Raw genomic sequence first — 20,002 nt, forward strand, 5'->3', positions numbered from 1 at the left:
ATAGTACATCATATATGTGATGAAGCAGCCGGATACTGGATACGTGATCAAGTACGACATGTCGAATTGGATTATAGTCGGTCGGGTCATCACATTGTATTTAAGAAAACCCAAAACAAAACAAAACAACACAAATCACGAGAAGAAAGTTTGAGTACTAACAGAGTAACAGACAAGACAAATGCTTACATGGTTACACAGTCACTCGATGTATACACACACTACAACACTCAACAAAGCAGCAAAGAAGTAAGGAAACAAGGGAATGAGACATGTGTGTTTGTATAATTTTGAGGCGGTGATGTTTTCAGGGGAGGACAGAGGGAGTTGCGGCGGTGGAGGAGGAGCATTTATTAGGCTGAGCAAGACGAGATATTGAGATGGCGGAGATAATGAGCATAAGGACCACACCGGCGAAGGCGGCGATCAATGCTCCGGCGCCGTGATCGCAGTAAGTGGCGAATCTATCACAGATTTTGTCCCATCTCGCGTGTTTGTTCCCATTCTTCCCCACTTCCGATATGAACGCCGCCGCGTTAGCTGCGGCCGAAATCAGTGTCACATTCAGCTGTTTTAACGTTTAGCGCATGAGCCATGAAGAAGCCAAGTCAGCCAAAAATTCGGAAAATGCAGTTTTTCTAAACTAATATTCGACAAAGATATGCCAGTATTGTTTCCAAATTCATGAAATGAACATTCTATAGTTTGCATAGTAGGTAATATAATATGCGCCTTGCGTGGAATGTGATTATTAGTTTCGTTATTTTTAATAAAAACACATTAAATCTGTTTAATTTCGATATATGTTTGGTTTTAAGTTTATTTTTTTGGTTTCTAATCTCCTAAATTATAATTATTATTTTAAATTAATATTTATTTTGGTTTATTCGGTTAGAATGTTTGATTTTTTAGTTTTTTCGGTAAAAACCAAAAATTACTATTATTTGTTTATTTTCATGTTATGAATTTTAAATAGTCGTGATGTCGAACCAATGGTTTTATATCTTAGTTTGTAAACGGATAATAGTTCAAGAAAAATAAAAGAAAATTATTAAGACAAATCATTTCACTACAATTTGGTTGGTAGTCAAAGAAGCATTAAGAAAAAGAAAATTTTAACTTCCAAAAAAAAAGTATTTCAGTTGTGGTAAATACTCAGTTACAACGTACTCACATCAAGGTACACATGTATGTGTATGTAAAAGTATATAAAAATAGTTGACAAATATATAAAGATATTGTTAATTAATATTGAATGACATTTTTGTTCAAAATAATACATGAAAGATAAAACTAAAATTAATTAAAAATTAAAAGGCCTTGATATTAGTGATTTTTTTCATATAAATAAAAATAAATTGTATCCGTAAATAGAAGTAGGCATATATCGAATATCTGGGTATTTGAAGGCATTCATGTCGATTCAGTCTTTAGCCACATGGATAGTCGGTGACTCTGATATCTGAAATGATTTAGAATTTTAAGAATATCCGATTTGATCCGTAAATAAAATAAATTTTTTAAAAAAATTGAATTTTTTTATAATAACATTTTATTACAAAAATAAAATATTATTTAACTTTTAAAATTTTAATACCTAATATAATAAAAATAGTGTAAAACTTATATAAACTATAATATATATAACATATATATATATATAATTTTGTACATATATGTATATATATGCATATAACATATTAAATTTGATATCCGTTCCTAAAATATTGGTATTTGTGATTTGTTTTATTTTATATTGTATTTTAGTATTTGATTTGCTTCATAGAGTTACGAATATCCATATTTTTTTTTTTAAAATCAAAACGGATAACGAATCGAATCAAAACATATAAATATTTTGCCCAACTTTATCCGCAAACAATAAAAATAATATATATTGTTTAGCTTTTGATTCGTTTTTTGTTTTGATTCGAACAAGATAATTTCAAAGTTTTATTGGAACCATGCATGTAAGTTCTATATTAAAAAAAATACAAAATATATAGTGTAAACACATTTATAAATATAGTGTGAACGCGTTAGCATATTTATTATCAAATCATTGTGAGACTGCCACGTGTCTATTACACTACAAGAAAACGTAAGTTTAACGAGGATAATTAACGAGGAAAAATAATCATCGTAAAAGTACGTTGATTTTGCGAGGAAAGTACGTGGAAAAAGAGAATAAATTCTTTTTACGAGGAAATGACGTGGAAGCTTAACGAGGTTTTGCGAGGAAAGTACTTTTTTTTTCTGTAAAATAACGAAACGAAGTAAATTCGTAGCTATTTTGCGACTTCTTTACGTGGAAGCTTAACGAGGTTTTTACGAGGAAATGTTTACAAGGAAATGACGTGGAAAATTCACGTGGTCTTTACGAGGAAAGCTATCAAGGTATTTACGTTTACTTTACGAGTATTTACTTTCGAGTTATTTACGTGGCTTTAACGAGGAATGGATTTCGAGGTATTTACGAGGAAATTTAGCGACGTCCTTACGTGAAAGCTTTACGTGGTCTTTACGACGAAATATTCTTCTTCGCTTTTACGACGAAATTATTTCCTCGCTACGTTACGACGAATTAGCGAGGATATATGCGTTACGACAAACGTATAACGACGAAACGGGTTTCCTCGCTAATTCCTCGTAACAATGCTTTTACGACGAAGTCACGAGGAAAACTGCCCTCGTAAAACTTGTGTTTTCTTGTAGTGTTATAGTGTGAATGCATTTATTACTATGCTTCGCTTTTAATATATAAGGGATTATTAGAACCTATATTAAATTAAAAAAATTAACATCTACTAGTCCACCTTCTCCAACTAGTTGGTCTAGACGTTAACAACTAAGGTCTTTAAGAAACATTAACATATTCATATGTGTACCTATGTATATATTTACCATCTCGAGAATATATTCATAGAACTGTACATACGTATATGTTTATCATGTGGAGATTATATATTCATATAATTGTACATATGTGATATGTATGTTTACCATGTCGAGAATGGCGACGGAGAGAAGACGAAAACTAGTGAACTCCATTTCCCCTCCAAATAGGTGCACAGCAATCATCAACATGTTGTGGAAGCTCACCATTGCATTAGCTACTACAAAGAACCTATTTCCCCCACGCCAAGAATCATCAACAAGATTGGTCTACAAACAACTAACATTTGAAATCTCAAATTTATAATTTAAAGCAATGATGGTTTACACGAAAGCTGGAGTGTGTTGGAACTTAGCGGTGAAAGTAGCTTTGACCGGAGTATTTCCAACGTTTCCCACAACAAACGTCTTTGTCTCTTTGTTCAATCCCATCACAATGGCTGCAGATAGCGTAGCCGAGAAGGCAAGTACTCTTAGCCCTAAGAGTACTTTGCAGCTTTTAGTGCTTGTAGCAGCCAATACAAGCTTTGAAACCGCCATTTGCTTAAGAGGTAATTGTTTTGTGTTGTAATCTGTGAAAGAGTGTTGTGTTTGTGTGAGTATATATATATATATGTGAGTTTGAGTGTCTGTATTTGGTCTTTTGTCTGACAATCTAACTTTGTAGGGTTAATTTTAGGTGTTGGTGGTTGTGAAGGTTCAGTGAGAAAAAATCAAAACTTAGATTTCTTATCTCTTTTTATTTTGTTTTTTTGTTCTGTGGCAAGTTAACTTACTCTTGGGACAATCTCAGCTACCCAAAGCTTAAACAAGTATTGACTTCTTGACTTTTCATTTGCGTCTTTCTTTTCTATGAAATTTAAAACACGATTGTTTGATTGTATTTTTTTCATTTAAATATAGTGTAATCATATTTCTAATGAATCACATTAGCTTTTGTACACTTCAAGCAATTTTTTGCTTACAAAATGGAATACAAAAATATTTTTTTTGAAAGGCTAAACACGTTTGGAATTTAGAAAAGGCTCTATAAGGAGATGCATTGATAAACAAAACGACAGAAACAATTGAACTAATCGTAAAAGAACATTTCATGCATTAAAACATTTTGTGACTAAGCCAACTTTCTCAAAACAGAATGGGACCGGTTTAACTGGCTAAGAAAGATGTAACGACCGGAATTTAACTTTCTTACACTTTAGGTTTCAATCTGTTTCTCTTATTCCTTAGGCGTTAACAAGCCCTCATATATATACAAAGACAATCTCGAGTTTATAGGAAAGTTTACATAATAAAGATATGACTCAATCTTAATATATGGGATCTTAGCATATTCCAATACCTCCTCTCAAGTTGGAACATACAAATTTTGAATGCCTAATTTATGAAGAAAAACATCAAACTCCTTCTTGCCCAATGCCTTCGTTAGTATATCACATACCCTCTAATAATATCATCACGAAAGAAATGACAATCCGATTCTACATGTTTAGTTCTTTCATGAAAAACTGCATTGTTACTAATACAGATAGCTGGTTTACGATCACACATTATCGTCATTAGCTTCTCATGACTAATGTCGAACTCAGACAAAAGTCCTCAGTCCTCGAAGTTCTGCTGTCAAATCTGCCATTGCTCTGTATTCCGCCTCTGCGGAAGAGCGAGAAACTGCATCTTTTTTTTTGCGTTCTCCATGAAATAAGTGAATCATTAAACTGCACTATCCAGCCTGTAAGCGAACGTCGGGTCAGTGAACATCCTCCTCAATCTGATTCACACCATCCCGTCAAGTGTCTTGGCGAACCAGCACGTAGTAAAATACCTTGCCCCATTGTTCCCTTCAGATATCGAACCACTTTGAGTGCAGCCACCCAATGGTCCTCACACGGTTTATTCATAAACTGTGAGAGAATGTGAATAGAGTATGCAAGATCAGGTCGAGTAGCTGCCAAATATATAAGACGCCCCACCAGGCGTCGGTATATATGTTTCGGGATCAGCCAGATATACACTGTCTGACTTCGCAAGATTTTGATTTTGATCGATTGGAGATCCTGCGGGACAACATCCAAGAAGGCCAACTTCAGCTACTATATTAGACGCATATTTCCCTTGACAAAGATAGATGCCTTCCTTACTCCTTGCGACTTCCAAACGCAAAAAATACTTAACTGGTCCAAGATCTTTCATATAGAAACATGTTGATAAGTAATCCTTAAATAGTTGAATATCTTGAGGCGACGTGCCGAAGATTATCAAGTCATCAATATAAATCAGTATACACAGCCGAACTCCTTTCTTATGATATACGAAGAATTAATGATCAGACCGTGACTGCGTAAATCAATACGCTCGGAGAGTATGAGAAAGCTTTGCGAACCAATACCGGGGAGCTTGTTTCAATCAATATAATGACCTTTGGAGTTGACACACGTGTTTCTCCTTTGTATTTGAACCCTGGTGGCAGTTTCATGTATACGTCTTCCTGTAAATCACTATGCAAAAATGCATTGTAGACATCCATTTGATGCACTTCCTGATCTTTTTTTGCCTCAATATCAAGAAAAAGACAAACTGTCGTCATTTTTGCCATTGGTGCAAACTTTCCGTGTAAGGAATCAACGAAGACGGCAGAAGCTTCATCGTCACTGTCGTACTTGTGAAAAAGAAGTCAGAGACGTTGTTGAGATTCAAGTCAACATAGAGGTGTAGAGAGGGAAATATGCTGGTGCAGATACTGGTTTTGGAGAGCTGGTGGTGGAGTCGTATAGATCATCATTTTTCTTTTGCCAATTATTTATATTTGATTTTGGGTCTTTCCAAATAACATATATAGAGCTGTGATTTGTATTATGTTAGTTTTGACTGAAATTGATGATAAAATTTGTTTCAAATTATTTTCATAGTCTTTTCTTTTTAAAATTGTTTGTCTTTCAATAACAGTGGATTCAATTTAGCTTTTATAAATTATTAATTGAATAACAGTGGATTGCAAATAATTTGTAGAGACTTTAGAGAAATGTCATATTCAATAACACACTAGATTTTGACCCGCGCAGGCGCGCGGGTGTATATTTTGAAAAATATGTTGATATTTGTTTTTCATGTAATTATTAGTATTATGAAAAATGAATCCGAGGAACATAACCAATATCGATCCAAAAATATAGTACCAAACCCGAACATAAATTAAATAAATATTCTAATTATTCAAAATTTTGTTATTTAGATAACCGAATCTGATCCGAACCGAAGTATTTGGGTATCCGAATTTATCTAAAAATAGATTTATGTACTTATATATATATTAGTTATTTTTAGATTTAACGTATATAAAATATCAAGAATGATACTTTTAAATTAGTTTAAATACTTGAAAATATATATATATATAGTCTAAAGTAAATATCTGAAATAGTTAAAGTATACTCAAATCACCAAAAATACTTAAAATAATTATTGATTTCGTATCCAAAATTTTAAATCACGTCAATTGATATGTTAAGCTTAAGTATTATGATATATGTTATTCAAATTTATACGTAATATTTTATTTTATTTATACATTTTGAGAAATTTAAAATATATAATGATTTAAGAATTTAAAAATAATTTAAATTAGTTATCCAAACCCGAACCAAACCCGCAAAGATCCGAATCGAACTCAAACCAAAATTTAGAAACATTCTAATAAGGCTGAAATCTTTGACCTCGAAAACCCGAAATGCAAACCGATCAGAACTAAACCCGTATGGGTACCCAAAAGCCCATCTCTAGTCATTATTATATATTATATTTTGTCATCATATAATTAATCGTATTTTATATGTACCATCATATAAGTAATAATATAATTAATAGTATTTTATACATACCATCATATAAATAATTACATATATTATATTTTTAAAACTTAATATGAAATATAAAAACCATAATTTAAGTTGATATTTCAAATTGGGCTTTGTATTATATTTTTCTTATATATATTGATAATATTGTTTTATAATGGTTCTTGAAAAATAGTTTAGTAAAAATCCAGTTTTGAATATATGTATATTTTTGAATCAATTTTTAATATAAATCAACTTTGAATTATTATTTTGATTTGAAATATGTATATAAAGTTTAAATTTTGTTTTATGGTTAGTTTAGAAAAAAAAAATATAGGCAATTAGATTGACCCATTTTGGTATATTTTAATACTGGTCTAGATAACTTTCAATTTAAAAAAAAAAACATAAGCCCATTATTTTTTTCTTAATCTATCCTTGTTTTCAAACAAAAATATTTTTTTTTTAAAAGACTACAATCCATGTTTCCAAACAGTATAAATTTTTTAATAGTCCTATTCAAGTCTCCAAACACTCCAATTTTGTACTTGAGTTTTAATAAGATAGATGATTTGAAATTATTTTTAGAAATCATTAGTTGAATAACATGGGATTTTAAAACAATACCAAAACACTTTAAAATTCACAGTTCAATACACCCTCCCAAGTGTTTTCTTGTAGTGGAGAAAAGACCCGTAGCTACGGATAATTGCTTACGGCAAAGAACAAAAGCATTTGGAACCACATTGTTTGCACCCAACATCGCACTCTCCGTTAACCAATCTTGTCTTCCGCAATATTTTTTTTAACTAAGAGAAGAAATGTTGATTTTTGAATCTGGATTTGATGTATTCTGAGATTATAACACCGATCTGATGTTAGATTATCTGGAATAGGTTTATTAGAAGGATCACACTTGATAAGGTAAAGTATATGAAATCGTGCCAAAGACAATAAATTAGCTAACAAACATCAGTGATTTATATTTATTTTCTTTTAAATCACTAAACTTTACCAATCATGTTATATATTTATTTTTGAAAGTTAAAGCCTACATTTACACCAAAAAAAAGTTAAAGCCTACATTAAGTTTCTATTAATTTTTACCAATCATGCTTTAACTTCTATATTGTTAAAACTGATGTACAAATTAAGTTTGATTGGAAACATGAATTACAGTTTAAAAAAGAGGTTTGTTTGGAAACATGGATGACAATATTAAATGAGAATTGTTTGGAAACTTGAATAGCAACATATATATTTTCTTTTATTTACACATTTAGTCATTACATTTATAATAAATTAGATATTTCTTTTTATTTCTTTTTATTTCCGGATTCTACCACTACATTTAAAATTATTTTAAATTAAATAATTACAATTCCAAAACTTATCTACACAAATCGATATTCATATATTGATTATTATTAACATTGTACAAATATTACTAAATAAAAAAAAATATATTTCATTTAATTTAGCCAAACACATTAAAACAAATTTTTTATTTGTTTACAAAATCAGTTAGGCATAGACATTCGGGTACCCATTTAAGTACGAGTTGTTTCTTTCGGGTATAGATTTTTTGGGTTTTGAAATTTCTTTTTAGTTACTTCCTTTTTGTATTTCTTTTTATTTACGGATTCTACCACTACATTTAAAATCAATTTAAATTAATTAATTACAATTCCAAAACTTATCTAAACAAATCGATATTCATATATTGATCATTATTAATATTGTAAAAATATTACTAAATAATTTTTTTCTATATCACTTAATTTAGCAAAACCCAAAAAATTTATACCCGAAAAACGATCCGTACCTTAATTTACCCGAATATCTATGCCTAACAGATTCCATAAACAAATATATATATATATATATATATATATATATATATATATATATATATATATATATATTTGTTTATGGAATCTGTTAGGCATAGATATTCGGGTACCCATTTAGGTACGGATCGTTTTTCGGGTATAAATTTTTTGGGTTTTGAAATTAGGCCATGTTTGGATATAAATTTATGTGTGGGTTTCAAATTGGATCTCGTGGGTATGTATGAATTTGGTTCTGATGTACAGAAAACTAAAAATATTCAAATAACGAATGTATTTGAAAATGATTTAGATATTTGAACCAAAAATAATCATATTATCCGGTTATATCCGGATTTTTTGAATACAATTAGTTATATGGAGACATATCTAAAATATATTGCACTAATCATGAAAAACAAATATCAATGTATAAATACGTAAAAACTAATACATGCGCGGGCGCGTGGGTCAAGCTCTAGTTATTTTTAAAGCTACAGTAATAAAAAATAAAGCAATTTTTTTTCTTATGTATTTTAAACAAAAAACCCTACATTATCTTTTTATAGGTTGTAGAATCTGAAAATGGAAAACTATCTATATTATAAAATAAATTAGATAGTCATAAATAAAAATATTTTTAACTATTTTAATTTAGTTTTGGTGTTTCTAAGATTATTAAAATATTTTAAATAATCGAAATATTATTTTCATACCACATTTTAAATAATAGTAAACTTTGATAATTTATAAAAATAATATTAATATAAATTATTTAATTGATAAAAATAATTGTTACATATATAAATCACATGGTTCAAATATTTTATTTTAAAATATCTACGGTCTATAGCTGTAAGCTACAACAAATTTAACTAAGCAGAAATCTCTGCATAAAAGTCTACAGTAACAACTTTACATCTACAACCAAACCAATCACCACCAATGTTTTAAGACGATAAATCTATACATGTTAATTTTCTATAGATTTCCGTGTTTGTAAATGTTCCTTTTTCAGAATGATTTCCTCTCTATTTATAAGAAGTTGGCTAGGTATTTTTCATTTCTTTTGCTGATTTGATTTTCTCTTACCGTTTTTACTGCTGGACCGAATTCGTTTACTCAGTGAGTACTGATAATAGAATAACTTGTCTCTAATAATAAATCCCTCAGTTTATTTCAAAAGACATAATCGTTTTCGTTGAACTAGAAAGAATAGTTTCATTTATATTATGTTGGATTAAATTTGCGATTTTTGGTATGGTTTGAATTGGGGTGAGTTGAGTCATTGGATTAAACTCCTTAACACACATTCAGAGTTTTACTCAGATCATGTGAATTAATAAATGAAAACTAAAAACAAGAATCTAAAATTAAATTTAAATTTTGATTTTTAGTTTCTGAAACTGAATTTAAAATGAATAAAAAGTTTAAAGAACGTTGCTAGAAAGATAAGAATGTGATCATAAAATGGATAATTCAAGCAAACAAATTAATGTATAGGAAAATTACATGGATAATAAATATATAAAACAAACAAAATAGATCATCGACACAAAGACGAGCAATATTTTCTAAAGAAATGTATAATGAAAAAATTCAAGCTTTTTGTGTCGCAGCCGCAGTAGTTTCTGGAGCCTTGGCCGGAGTTACAACCACTGGAGCCTCTGTGACCTTAGTGGATGGAGTTTCAGCTACTTGCACTGGGGCAACAACTTCTTTTTTGACCTCCTCCATTGGCTTCTTCTCTTCCACGGCTGGCTTCTTCTCCTCTTCCACGACTAGCTTCTTCTCTTCCACGGCTGGCTTCTTCTCCTCTTCCGTGGATGGCTTCTTCTCTTCCACCACCGCCTTCTTCTCCTCTTCCACGGCTGGCTTCTTCTCCTCGGCAGCAGCGGGGACAGGAACAAATGTCGGTTTAACCTCTTCTTTCTTCTCTTCAACTATTTCTATCTCTTTTTCACTACTTGGAGTTCCCTCGTCTTTGAAAGATTCATCAGTTTTCACGACTTCCTCCACAATTTTTACCTCTCGTGACTTTTCCACCGCCGGGAGAAACAAACATACTTTCTCAAATATGAATGTTACTGGTCCAGAACCGGTAGATGAAGGTTCACATGCAGCCTTTGATCCGGGGAATCCTGAATTTATAAATCACATAAAAGGAAAATTAATGCATATCCTATATGAAATACTAACCTTTGTAATATACAATGTACTAATCTAATATTATTTGTCAATCATTATTTCAACCATGGATATTGTGACGTTTATAAGAGTGCTCATTTTTTATATGGTATCGGCTAATAACATGTAAGAACCAGCTATAACTATTTTGTGAATCATTCGTTCAACCATGGATGGACATTGTGACGTTTATTGATGTTAGGAGTTTTCAAAGCTCCTAAGACAAATGTTATAGTATAAATGATTGTCGAACCAGTTCTGAGGGATAACAAAACACTGAGAATGCAAGTACTCACTTAATCTAAGTGCAACCAATGATTTAGATGGGTTTTAAACTACTACTAATACTAGAAAGCAATAACAGAATGATACTTTCTTGACTAAGGAAAAAGAGAACTCATGGGCATAGGGATTAGACCTTGGGTGATCAAGTATCGAACTAAGGATGACAAATGATCAATCAAACTATCAACCTTAAGCCTAGACACAATTCTAAGCAAGCTTTATGTCTAGATGAATGCTCATTTGCTAACATATCTCAAACATCAAATGTCTTTGGTTGAATAATATGAAAGCAATCATTACTAACAAGTCTATTAGCTATCTTAGCATCTTTAACAACAAATGTCTTTGGCAAAGTATACTAAAAGCCTAGGAGAGTTGTCTCAGACATTTCATCAAACACCTTTTGGGTGGAAAATATCTATTGATCAACTTTTGAGTGGCCAACTCAGAAAATGCATTATGAATACTCTACTAGCAAGGAACAAGAATGATCTACACTAAAACATCCTAGAACTAACCTAATCACTCTTAATCTCCCTAACCCATGAATTCAAAAGGTGATTAGTCATTAATCTCCATGATTCCTCTTAAAACTCATATCGGATTTCAGATTAATCATGTAGAGAAATAGATAAGAAATCAACAAGAACACAAGATGAAAGCAATGAAATCTGAATCAAAAGAAGTTTTTACTAGTTCTTCTCTCTAGAAAAGAGATTATTTTTGCCTCCAATGGCTTACAAAAGTACTTAACTTAGGTTTAGAAAGTGTAAAACATCAAAACAAATGACCAAAAGGCCCCTGAAATAACATAAAAAATCGTCCAAGCAAAACACGCGGAGTGACCTAGCATAGTCGCTCCAGGAGGTCACTCCCGACGCGTTTCTTCGTGTCTCACCGCGTCAAAATGCGAGTGACTTGAGCTGGTCGCTCTGGCTGGTCGCTCTGGCTGGGAGTGACTTCGGTAGGTCGCTCTGAGAGGTCACTCTGCGATGCTCGACCAGGATGTATATGCCTTAGTAAATTGATCATAACTCCTTCATTACATCTCCAAATGACTTGAAACCACTTCCATTAGAAAGCTAACTCAATTTTCTGTGTATCACTATCAAATACTTAGTGTAGATTTTAGGTTTTACAGAGACTTTTTTAGCTTCCATATGAAACTTTGGACTTTAACTGATTTCAAATCTCCTGATAAAGAGTGACAAAGTTAATATATAAGCAACACTATTAACAAAAATAATTCAAAAAATTAGGAACGAAAGATTCAGGTTTGTTATGCAGTGGAGCATAAAAATTCCTGAAGTTTTTATATCCATCGATGTCATCTTCTTTACTTGAGGTTCTCCTGTGAAAGAAATAAACACAATTATAAAAAGATACATACATGTCTTTTTGTAGCATGTTTGCCTTCAAGACTTTAGCCTTTCTAAAGAGTGACTAATTCTCAAGAGGCATGTGTGGTTCATACATAGCTCAGGGAAAGCACAAAAGTATTCTGTGAAAGTATATACTGGTAACTTTTGAAATCTCCGGTTGAAACCTTGTGTTTCTGAATTTCTGTTCACAATAAAATATTTAGATAATAGAAAATTAGTATCTCACAAATCCTAACACAAAAAAAAAGTTCAGATACCAGCCAAAAGCAGAGAAACAGCATGAGATGCAAAAAAAAAAAAATACGGGTATGACAAACCTGCAAATGTTTATATGATAAACGGCAAAGCAAGTGTTATGAAGAGTTGTATAACAGCTTTAGACATGTTTCCTACGGTGGAATAAAGAAATCAAGAGATCTAATCTTCACAGTCAACTGTTGCAATCCGTCACCACTTCACCTAAATCCACAAAAACATTAGAAATGATAATTAATCAGACAAAATCGTGAGACAGACCACCAAACCTGCTATTGTAGGTGTCGCCAAGACATCGACTTCAGGGTTTGTGCCGGCTTCAAGAGAGATCTCCATCACAGGCACGTCAGTTAAAAGAGGCTTCTCCGCATCCATAGTTTGCGGATGAGGAATCAAACTCCGACTCTCCAGATTTCAATCAGCATCCGAAACCGTTCTTTGATTATCAACCGGAACCTCGCTCGCCGACGAAGTCCCCGCAGGTTCTGCCGCTGCCACCTAGGTTATAAAAAACAAAAATTAGATTTGAAACCAAAAGAAAAAGAAACTCAGATTAGGACAAGAACTAATATACAGATTCAATAGCGGCATCGATCTTGACTTTAGATCGCTTGATAGGGTGTGGAGACGATGAAGACGGTTCACGGGATGAAGAAGAAGAACATAAACATATTTATTTAATAACCAAATCGAACGTGATAACCAAACCGGACATGAACATGGGACCCATAAATAAAAGTCATGTCGACGTGGACAGCTTTAGAGGGAGAGAAACTCAACTATTATAATATAGCCAGATAGATAGATTCTTTTCAAACCATCCAATAGCGCCAAGATTTTAATGTCTCCTAGCGGTGGTGTAATCCATCATCCTCCCTTTCCTTTATGATGTCCTTTGACCCTTATCACAAACATTCATGTATCAGTAAAATTTTAAACGCCCTCGATAAAGATGAAGTCGCAGTCATAATGGAGTCTCCAAAAAACCTATAGCTTCTTAAATCTTCATCTTTTCCTTCCATATTATGAAAACACCTCTGTTCTAGTCTTGATTTCCCCCACAAGTTGGCAAAATCTTAAGATGAAGACCTGAAAGCTGTGATTGTTGACAGGCCCTGCATTGTGCCACATAATCCCAAGCAGTCGGAATCCACCGTCACTGCAGTTCTTCTAATCCAAGCACATGAGGTTGCAGGTGTCGACGTATGCAAATGCATAATGACAGCAGCGTCCTTGATGCTGAGGTTGAGAGGCTTGCCGTTATGATTTACCGAGAGCGGGTTGCGGTCCTCTGAATTCATGTTCTTTCTTCTGCTATTTTGGCTTTTTGGGTGTTTTTAGTTGTTTGTATACCCGAACTTTTATGGACAGAACTTAGGGTGACTCCTTAAGGTGAACCTTTAAATTCACCCCACCATTTAGGACCAATCAAATTTTCACATAGATTATTAATTAAAAAATATTAAATTAAATAAAAAATAGCTACAAAAAATAAAAAACGCTAATTTTAACGACGCTAACGCTTCCAGCGAAACACTAAACCCTAAATTTTAAATTCTAAACCTTATACCCTAAATTCTAAACCCAAATCCAAACCCCTAAACCCAAACCCTATACCATAAACCCTAATCCTAGACCTCAAACCCAAACCCTATACCCTAAACCATAATCCTAGATCCTAAACCCAAATTATATACCTTAAACTCAAAATAGACTATAAACCTATACCCTAAACCCAAGTCTTAGACCTAAACCTAACCGTAAACCTTAACCCAAACCTTATAGCATCTAAGTTTAGGGTTTGGATTTAGGGTTTACCGTTTAGGTTTTAGGTCTAGGATTTGGGTTTAGGGTATAGGTTTTGGGTTTAGGATTTACGGTTTTGGTTTAGGATTTACTGTTTGGACGTATGGTTAAAGTTTTGGGTTTAGGGTATATAATTTGGGTTTGAGGTTTACGGTTTGGGTTTATGGTCTAGGACTGGAGTTTAGGGTATAGAGTTTAGGTTTATAGTCTAGTTTTTGGGTTTAGGGTCTATGATTAGGGTATAGGGTATAGGATTTGGGTTTAGGGGTTTGGATTTGGGTTTAGAATTTAGGTTATAGGGTTTAGAATTTAAGATTTAAGATTTAGGTGTAAGCGTTAGCGTCGTTAAATTTAGCGTTTTTATTTTTTTGTAGCTATTTTTTATTTAATTTAATATTTTTTAATTAATAATATATACGAAAATTTGATTAGTTTTAAAAGGTTGAGTGAATTTAAAGGTTCACCCTAGAGGATGAACCTAAGTTCTATCCAACTTTTATCTCTACTCTATCTTTCACCTTTTTGTAAAACAGACTCATGTTCCTATATTATTACCTAATTGATAGGTGTTGTATAATGCAGTCGTTGTTCTACCTTCAGTTCGCCATTTAAATTTGAGCTTTAACTTTCTATGCAGTTTTATGTACACAATTAGTAAATCACGGTCATAGTTCCTTCTCGATTTTCACACTTTAGTTGATAATGACTGGCTATTTATTCTTGGTGACTGGCTATTTATTCTTGGTACCTGCCTGTTAAATGACTGGTTATTTATTCTTGGTGACTGTTTATAATATCATTTTCAATGCCGTATGTTCCTTCGCATACCTTTGCTGATAATGGGACGACCTTTCAACTAGATCTGTTAAATTTCTACTCTCAAGATTTAATCCAGCAACCCAAATCACACTAGCGAAATGGGCGTTGGTTATAAGTCATATACTCCCTCCGTTCCTAAATGATTCATGTTTTAGAAAAATATTTTGTTTCTAAAAGATCCATATTTTACATTTTCAATGTATGTAATAATGGAAAATTGTAAATTTCAAAAACATTAATTGTGTTTACTGAATTTTGATTGGTTAAAAATCATAGGAAATAGCTAAACACAGAAAATCATACATTTATTATCAAAATTTTAAGTGTTTTCTTAATAAGTGTGAAAATTCTAAAACATAGATTATTTAGGAACAGAGGGAGTATTAATTATGGAGGAAAATCATTGCAGGATCATAAAATGAAATATCCAGTTATATAATCGGAGAACTAAAAAGTAGATAGCCGTTATTGTAGGGCTTATTGGCAAGATAGCCATATTTGAGAAGTTTTTCAAAACAAACTCATCAATAAATTTTCTATATTATTCCTATATTTTTGAATTATTTATAAAATTACCATTATTATTTAATTTTTTATTAATTTCGAAATTCACAGAAAACCAAATACACTCACATTATTTCTTCTTATTTACAATAATGTCATTATCATTAATTTTTCCAACCATCATGAACCACCATTTTTAAGCTTTTAAAGCTCTAGAATTCAATTTTCAACCATTTTTTTTTATTCTAAACCAACAAATCTTCATTTCCTCTCGTTTCCTCTACATTTCCAGCTAGAAAACTCTCATAATTTTCATTTTCATAAACGCAAACTTCATATTTTCGAGTTTTTTTCATTAGTGAATCGTTAAAGGCAGTTCTTTTTGTTCATATTTGGAGTTTGGACGGTTGAGAAGGTTGGAAACGAACTTTACACCATAAAAAGATTACTATTTACATGGTTTTCATCATTTTTCAGATCGGTGTCGAGATAGTAGACTATTTTGTATGTCTATGCCTATATGCAGATGTACGATACAGTCTACTTGTCAACGCACATGTCAGTTTTGCATTTGACCAAACAATTTATTTTTTGCCGCATACTTCCCCGGCAGTCTTCGTCTTTATCTTTGACAACAAAAAAAAAATTTAGGTAAACTTACTAAGACGTCTATGTAAAAGAGGTTAGTTTTGCATTTGACCGAACTTTTGACTTTTATGGTAGACTTCAACGGAAGTCTACGAATTGTAGACTGCCTGAAAAGTTTGCAAAATGTCAGTTTTGCATTTGACCAAAACTAGGTTACTTTTGTGTTTGACTAAAAAGTTTAAAAATTAATTAAAATTTTGTTAAACTGTAGACTTCATATGCAGTCTTCTTAACTTAGAAAAAAAAGTAGACTACATGTAAAGTCTACTATTTTATTTTGGTCAAATGCAAAACTAACCCGTTTAATTTGAGAGTAGACTTCAAACGAAGTCTAAAAATATATAGATGTTCGTTTCCATTTACTCGTAGAAAGTCAAACTTTGTCAATTGCAAAACTAACCTCTTTAAAAAAAATCAAAAATGTAGACTGCATATGAAGTCTATATCCGAAAGTCAAATCATGGGTGAATTTTGGTCAATTGAAAAACCTAACTATTTTGAAGTGTAGACTGAAATTGAAGTCTACTTGTATAAAATCACAACTTTTTTAAATATAGAAAGTAACCCGTAAAATTTTCAATTGCAAAAACTAACCCAAAGAGTAGACCTATTTGATAGTCTACATTAGTAAACTGAAAAGAACGTCTACATCTTCGTAGATTGAATATGGAGTCTACATAAAAAATTATATTAAAAGTGAATTCGTATATTATTTATTAAGTTTTTTAATATATTTTTTTGTTTGACAGTGTGTATTAGTTAATCCTAATCTGTTATAATTATGAAAGTAAAATACTTTTGATTTGACTATGTTGTTAGCTAATAATTGTAGACGTATTTGTAAGTCTACCTATATAGTTTTTTGAAACATAAAATATTTCTCCGCTAATTATGTAAACTGTATTTTTTTCCGGAAATAGCTCTTTTACATATTGTATACGGAGGATGGGTAGTGAAAGACTCTTTGTGGGAGGTTGTGGTCAATAATCGGAAAGGAGGAAGAATGTTCCTTGTGCATGATGGCTGTACACATGGTGAATTTCTTGAAATGGCACAAGAAGATTATGACCATTACAAGAAAATCGAGAAGATGGTGCTAACATATTCCTTACCAGACGTCATTTTACAACAAATGACTCCAAATAGGCAAATACTCTTCTTATGCATGTCACGAATGATCGACAAGTACGGAACTTGATCGAGTTATCTAAGACACACTTTGTACGCGTTTGTCTATCAAGCCAGCGCCAAGTACACTAGAAATTTTTTGATTGACTATATGTTAGATAATAAGTGTAGACGTCTTTGTAAATCTACAAATATAGACTGCAGTTGAAGTCTACGTCGTAAATTCTATTAAAAGTATATTTGTGTATTACTCATCATATTTTTTTCATGATTTAATTATTTTACAATGTATTTTAGTAAACTTTTAATGGTCTTGGATAATTTTCAAAAGTTAATGTGTTATAACTATACACTTGAAACTTATTGCAAATATTTTTGATTAGTTTTACTCTTGAAACTTTTTGGGAAAATTTTGTATAGATTTTCTTCTTCTCACATGTGTGTTAGTTATTATTTTAGCTTATTCTGGTTTTACTTGTTTGGTTGGTTAGATCTTGTGAAAATATTGATATCTAACAAAAAAATTAATAATATCATACAAGTGAAACACAACTAAAAATGAATACAATGTTTATAGATTATGCATTAAAAAATTATTTAAAAAATTATTAAAAATTTAATATTTTATCATGAAAATTATTACAGAGCAATATATTAAAAAGTATTCTTGTGTATGTTTGATTTTTCAAAATCTTGATACCTCAAATAAAGTCTTGAAAAAAAGTACCTGCAAAATAAGATAGAGTTATGAGAAAAAAATAGGATAAAAAATTAAATCATATTTTAGTAGACTTTTTACTAAGTCTACGTAAAGTTATTGTTTAGCAGACTTTAGTTGAAGTCTACACTAATGGAAAGTTTTCATATCTAAAAGTGTACATTTATAAAATTCGAAAATACTTTGTTCTGAAAAATATTTCAAAATGTTTTTTTTTGTCATCCTTGTAACAAAGCAAAAAGATAAAGTGTGAATCTATAAATCTAGTTCATTATAAAATGAAAATACCTTATAATGAATATATGTAAAGCTTACATTTTTGGAAAGATGATTTGAAAACTTAAGAAGAGAATACCTGCAAAATAAGATACAATTATGAAAAGAAAGATAAAAATTAAAATCATATTTGAGTAAACTTCTAATGAAATATGCTTAAAAGTCAAGGCTAGTAGACTTCATTTGAAGTCTACCAGCTTTAACTTTTAAGTAGACTTTGAAGTCTACTCTATCAAAAAAAATTAGATCTGAAAAATATATACATTAAAAATATGAAATAAGTTTAAATCTAAAAAACTTTTAAAAATTTAATTTAATAGACAAAATAGTAATAAATTAAAGACATAGAATTTTAATATGTAACTTTATTTAAATATAAATACTAGAACACATATTTAAAATATATAGATGTAATATTTACATTTTTGGGAGGAGAAGATAACAACTATGGAAGAAAATACCGGTAAAATAATATAAAATTATTTAAAACATAGAAAAAAATTAAAGTCATATTTTTGTAGACTTCCAATGAAGTCTGCTTAAACTTTGTGGTTTAGTAAACTTCATATGAAGTCTACTAGCTTTAGTAAACTTCTTAAGAAGTCTACACTGTCTGATAATTTTCAGATCTGAAAAATCTATACATTTTAAAATGTGAAAATAATTTTAAATCTGAAAATACTTTACAAAATAGAATTTATAAGAAAAACTAGTAGCAAATTAATGCACAGAGCTTGATCAATAAATTTATTTGAATATAAACATATAAATACATACTTAAAATCTATTAATTTAATACTTACATTTTTAGAGGAAAAGATGAAATCCATGAGTGATAATACCTACAAAAAAAAATATTGTGAGAAATAAATAACATAAAATACACATTTAAAATCTATAGATGAAAACCATGAATCATAATATCTAAAATGACAAGATAATATTGTGAGAAAGACTTGAGAAAATTTAGAGAAAAAGAAGAGAAATGAGAGAGTTTTAGAAACAATTGAGAGAATTTTAGAGAGAATGGAGAGAGTTTTAAACACTTGTGCAGCCACTTTAGAGAGAGACTGTATAAATTTTGTTTATACAGGGAGACAAAAATGTAACTAGGTTAAAATTTACGACACTATAGACTTATTTTGAAGTCTACTAAAATTAAAATTTTGGAGTACATTTTACTGTAATATAATAGACCTTTTTGGAAGTCTACTAAAATAATTTCATTATTGTTATTTATTTTTTATTATTTTAATAGTTTTAATATATGATTTATTAAATTTATTTCTTTATTTTTTAATAGTTATAGTATATGATTTCACTTTTTTATTCTTAAGAAACTTAACTCAGTTTAAATATAATGATTTTTTGTAAAACAAATTGAAAAATATAGACTGAAAAAGAGGTCTTCAGATAAACAGACTTTATTGTAGGTCT

At 30.8% G+C, this 20,002-nt stretch overlaps 2 protein-coding genes and 1 long non-coding RNA gene across 3 annotated transcripts; all 3 read right to left on the reverse strand.

Annotated features, from left to right (window-relative positions):
• Positions 1 to 74: 74 nt before the first annotated feature.
• On the reverse strand, positions 75 to 6,078 carry LOC103848454 (CASP-like protein 1B1). Its single transcript, XM_009125355.3, has 3 exons — positions 3,224 to 6,078; positions 3,004 to 3,127; positions 75 to 568 (listed from the first exon to the last, which is right to left on the reverse strand). The coding sequence occupies exons 1-3, from the start codon at positions 3,433 to 3,435 to the stop codon at positions 308 to 310; spliced, it is 597 nt and encodes a 198-aa protein (XP_009123603.1). The 5' UTR covers positions 3,436 to 6,078; the 3' UTR covers positions 75 to 307.
• A 2,114-nt stretch (positions 6,079 to 8,192) lies between these two features.
• LOC117131995 (plasma membrane-associated cation-binding protein 2) lies at positions 8,193 to 10,925 on the reverse strand. Its single transcript, XM_033285269.1, has 2 exons — positions 10,913 to 10,925; positions 8,193 to 10,698 (listed from the first exon to the last, which is right to left on the reverse strand). The coding sequence occupies exons 1-2, from the start codon at positions 10,923 to 10,925 to the stop codon at positions 10,157 to 10,159; spliced, it is 555 nt and encodes a 184-aa protein (XP_033141160.1). The 3' UTR covers positions 8,193 to 10,156.
• A 1,458-nt stretch (positions 10,926 to 12,383) lies between these two features.
• On the reverse strand, positions 12,384 to 18,157 carry LOC108870423. The gene is made up of 2 exons (XR_004454959.1): positions 12,936 to 18,157; positions 12,384 to 12,870 (listed from the first exon to the last, which is right to left on the reverse strand). It is a non-coding gene; the product is annotated as an uncharacterized LOC108870423 (long non-coding RNA).
• Positions 18,158 to 20,002: the final 1,845 nt, after the last annotated feature.

Source organism: Brassica rapa, chromosome A02 (assembly GCF_000309985.2).
Source record: "Brassica rapa cultivar Chiifu-401-42 chromosome A02, CAAS_Brap_v3.01, whole genome shotgun sequence".
NCBI lineage: Eukaryota > Viridiplantae > Streptophyta > Magnoliopsida > Brassicales > Brassicaceae > Brassica > Brassica rapa.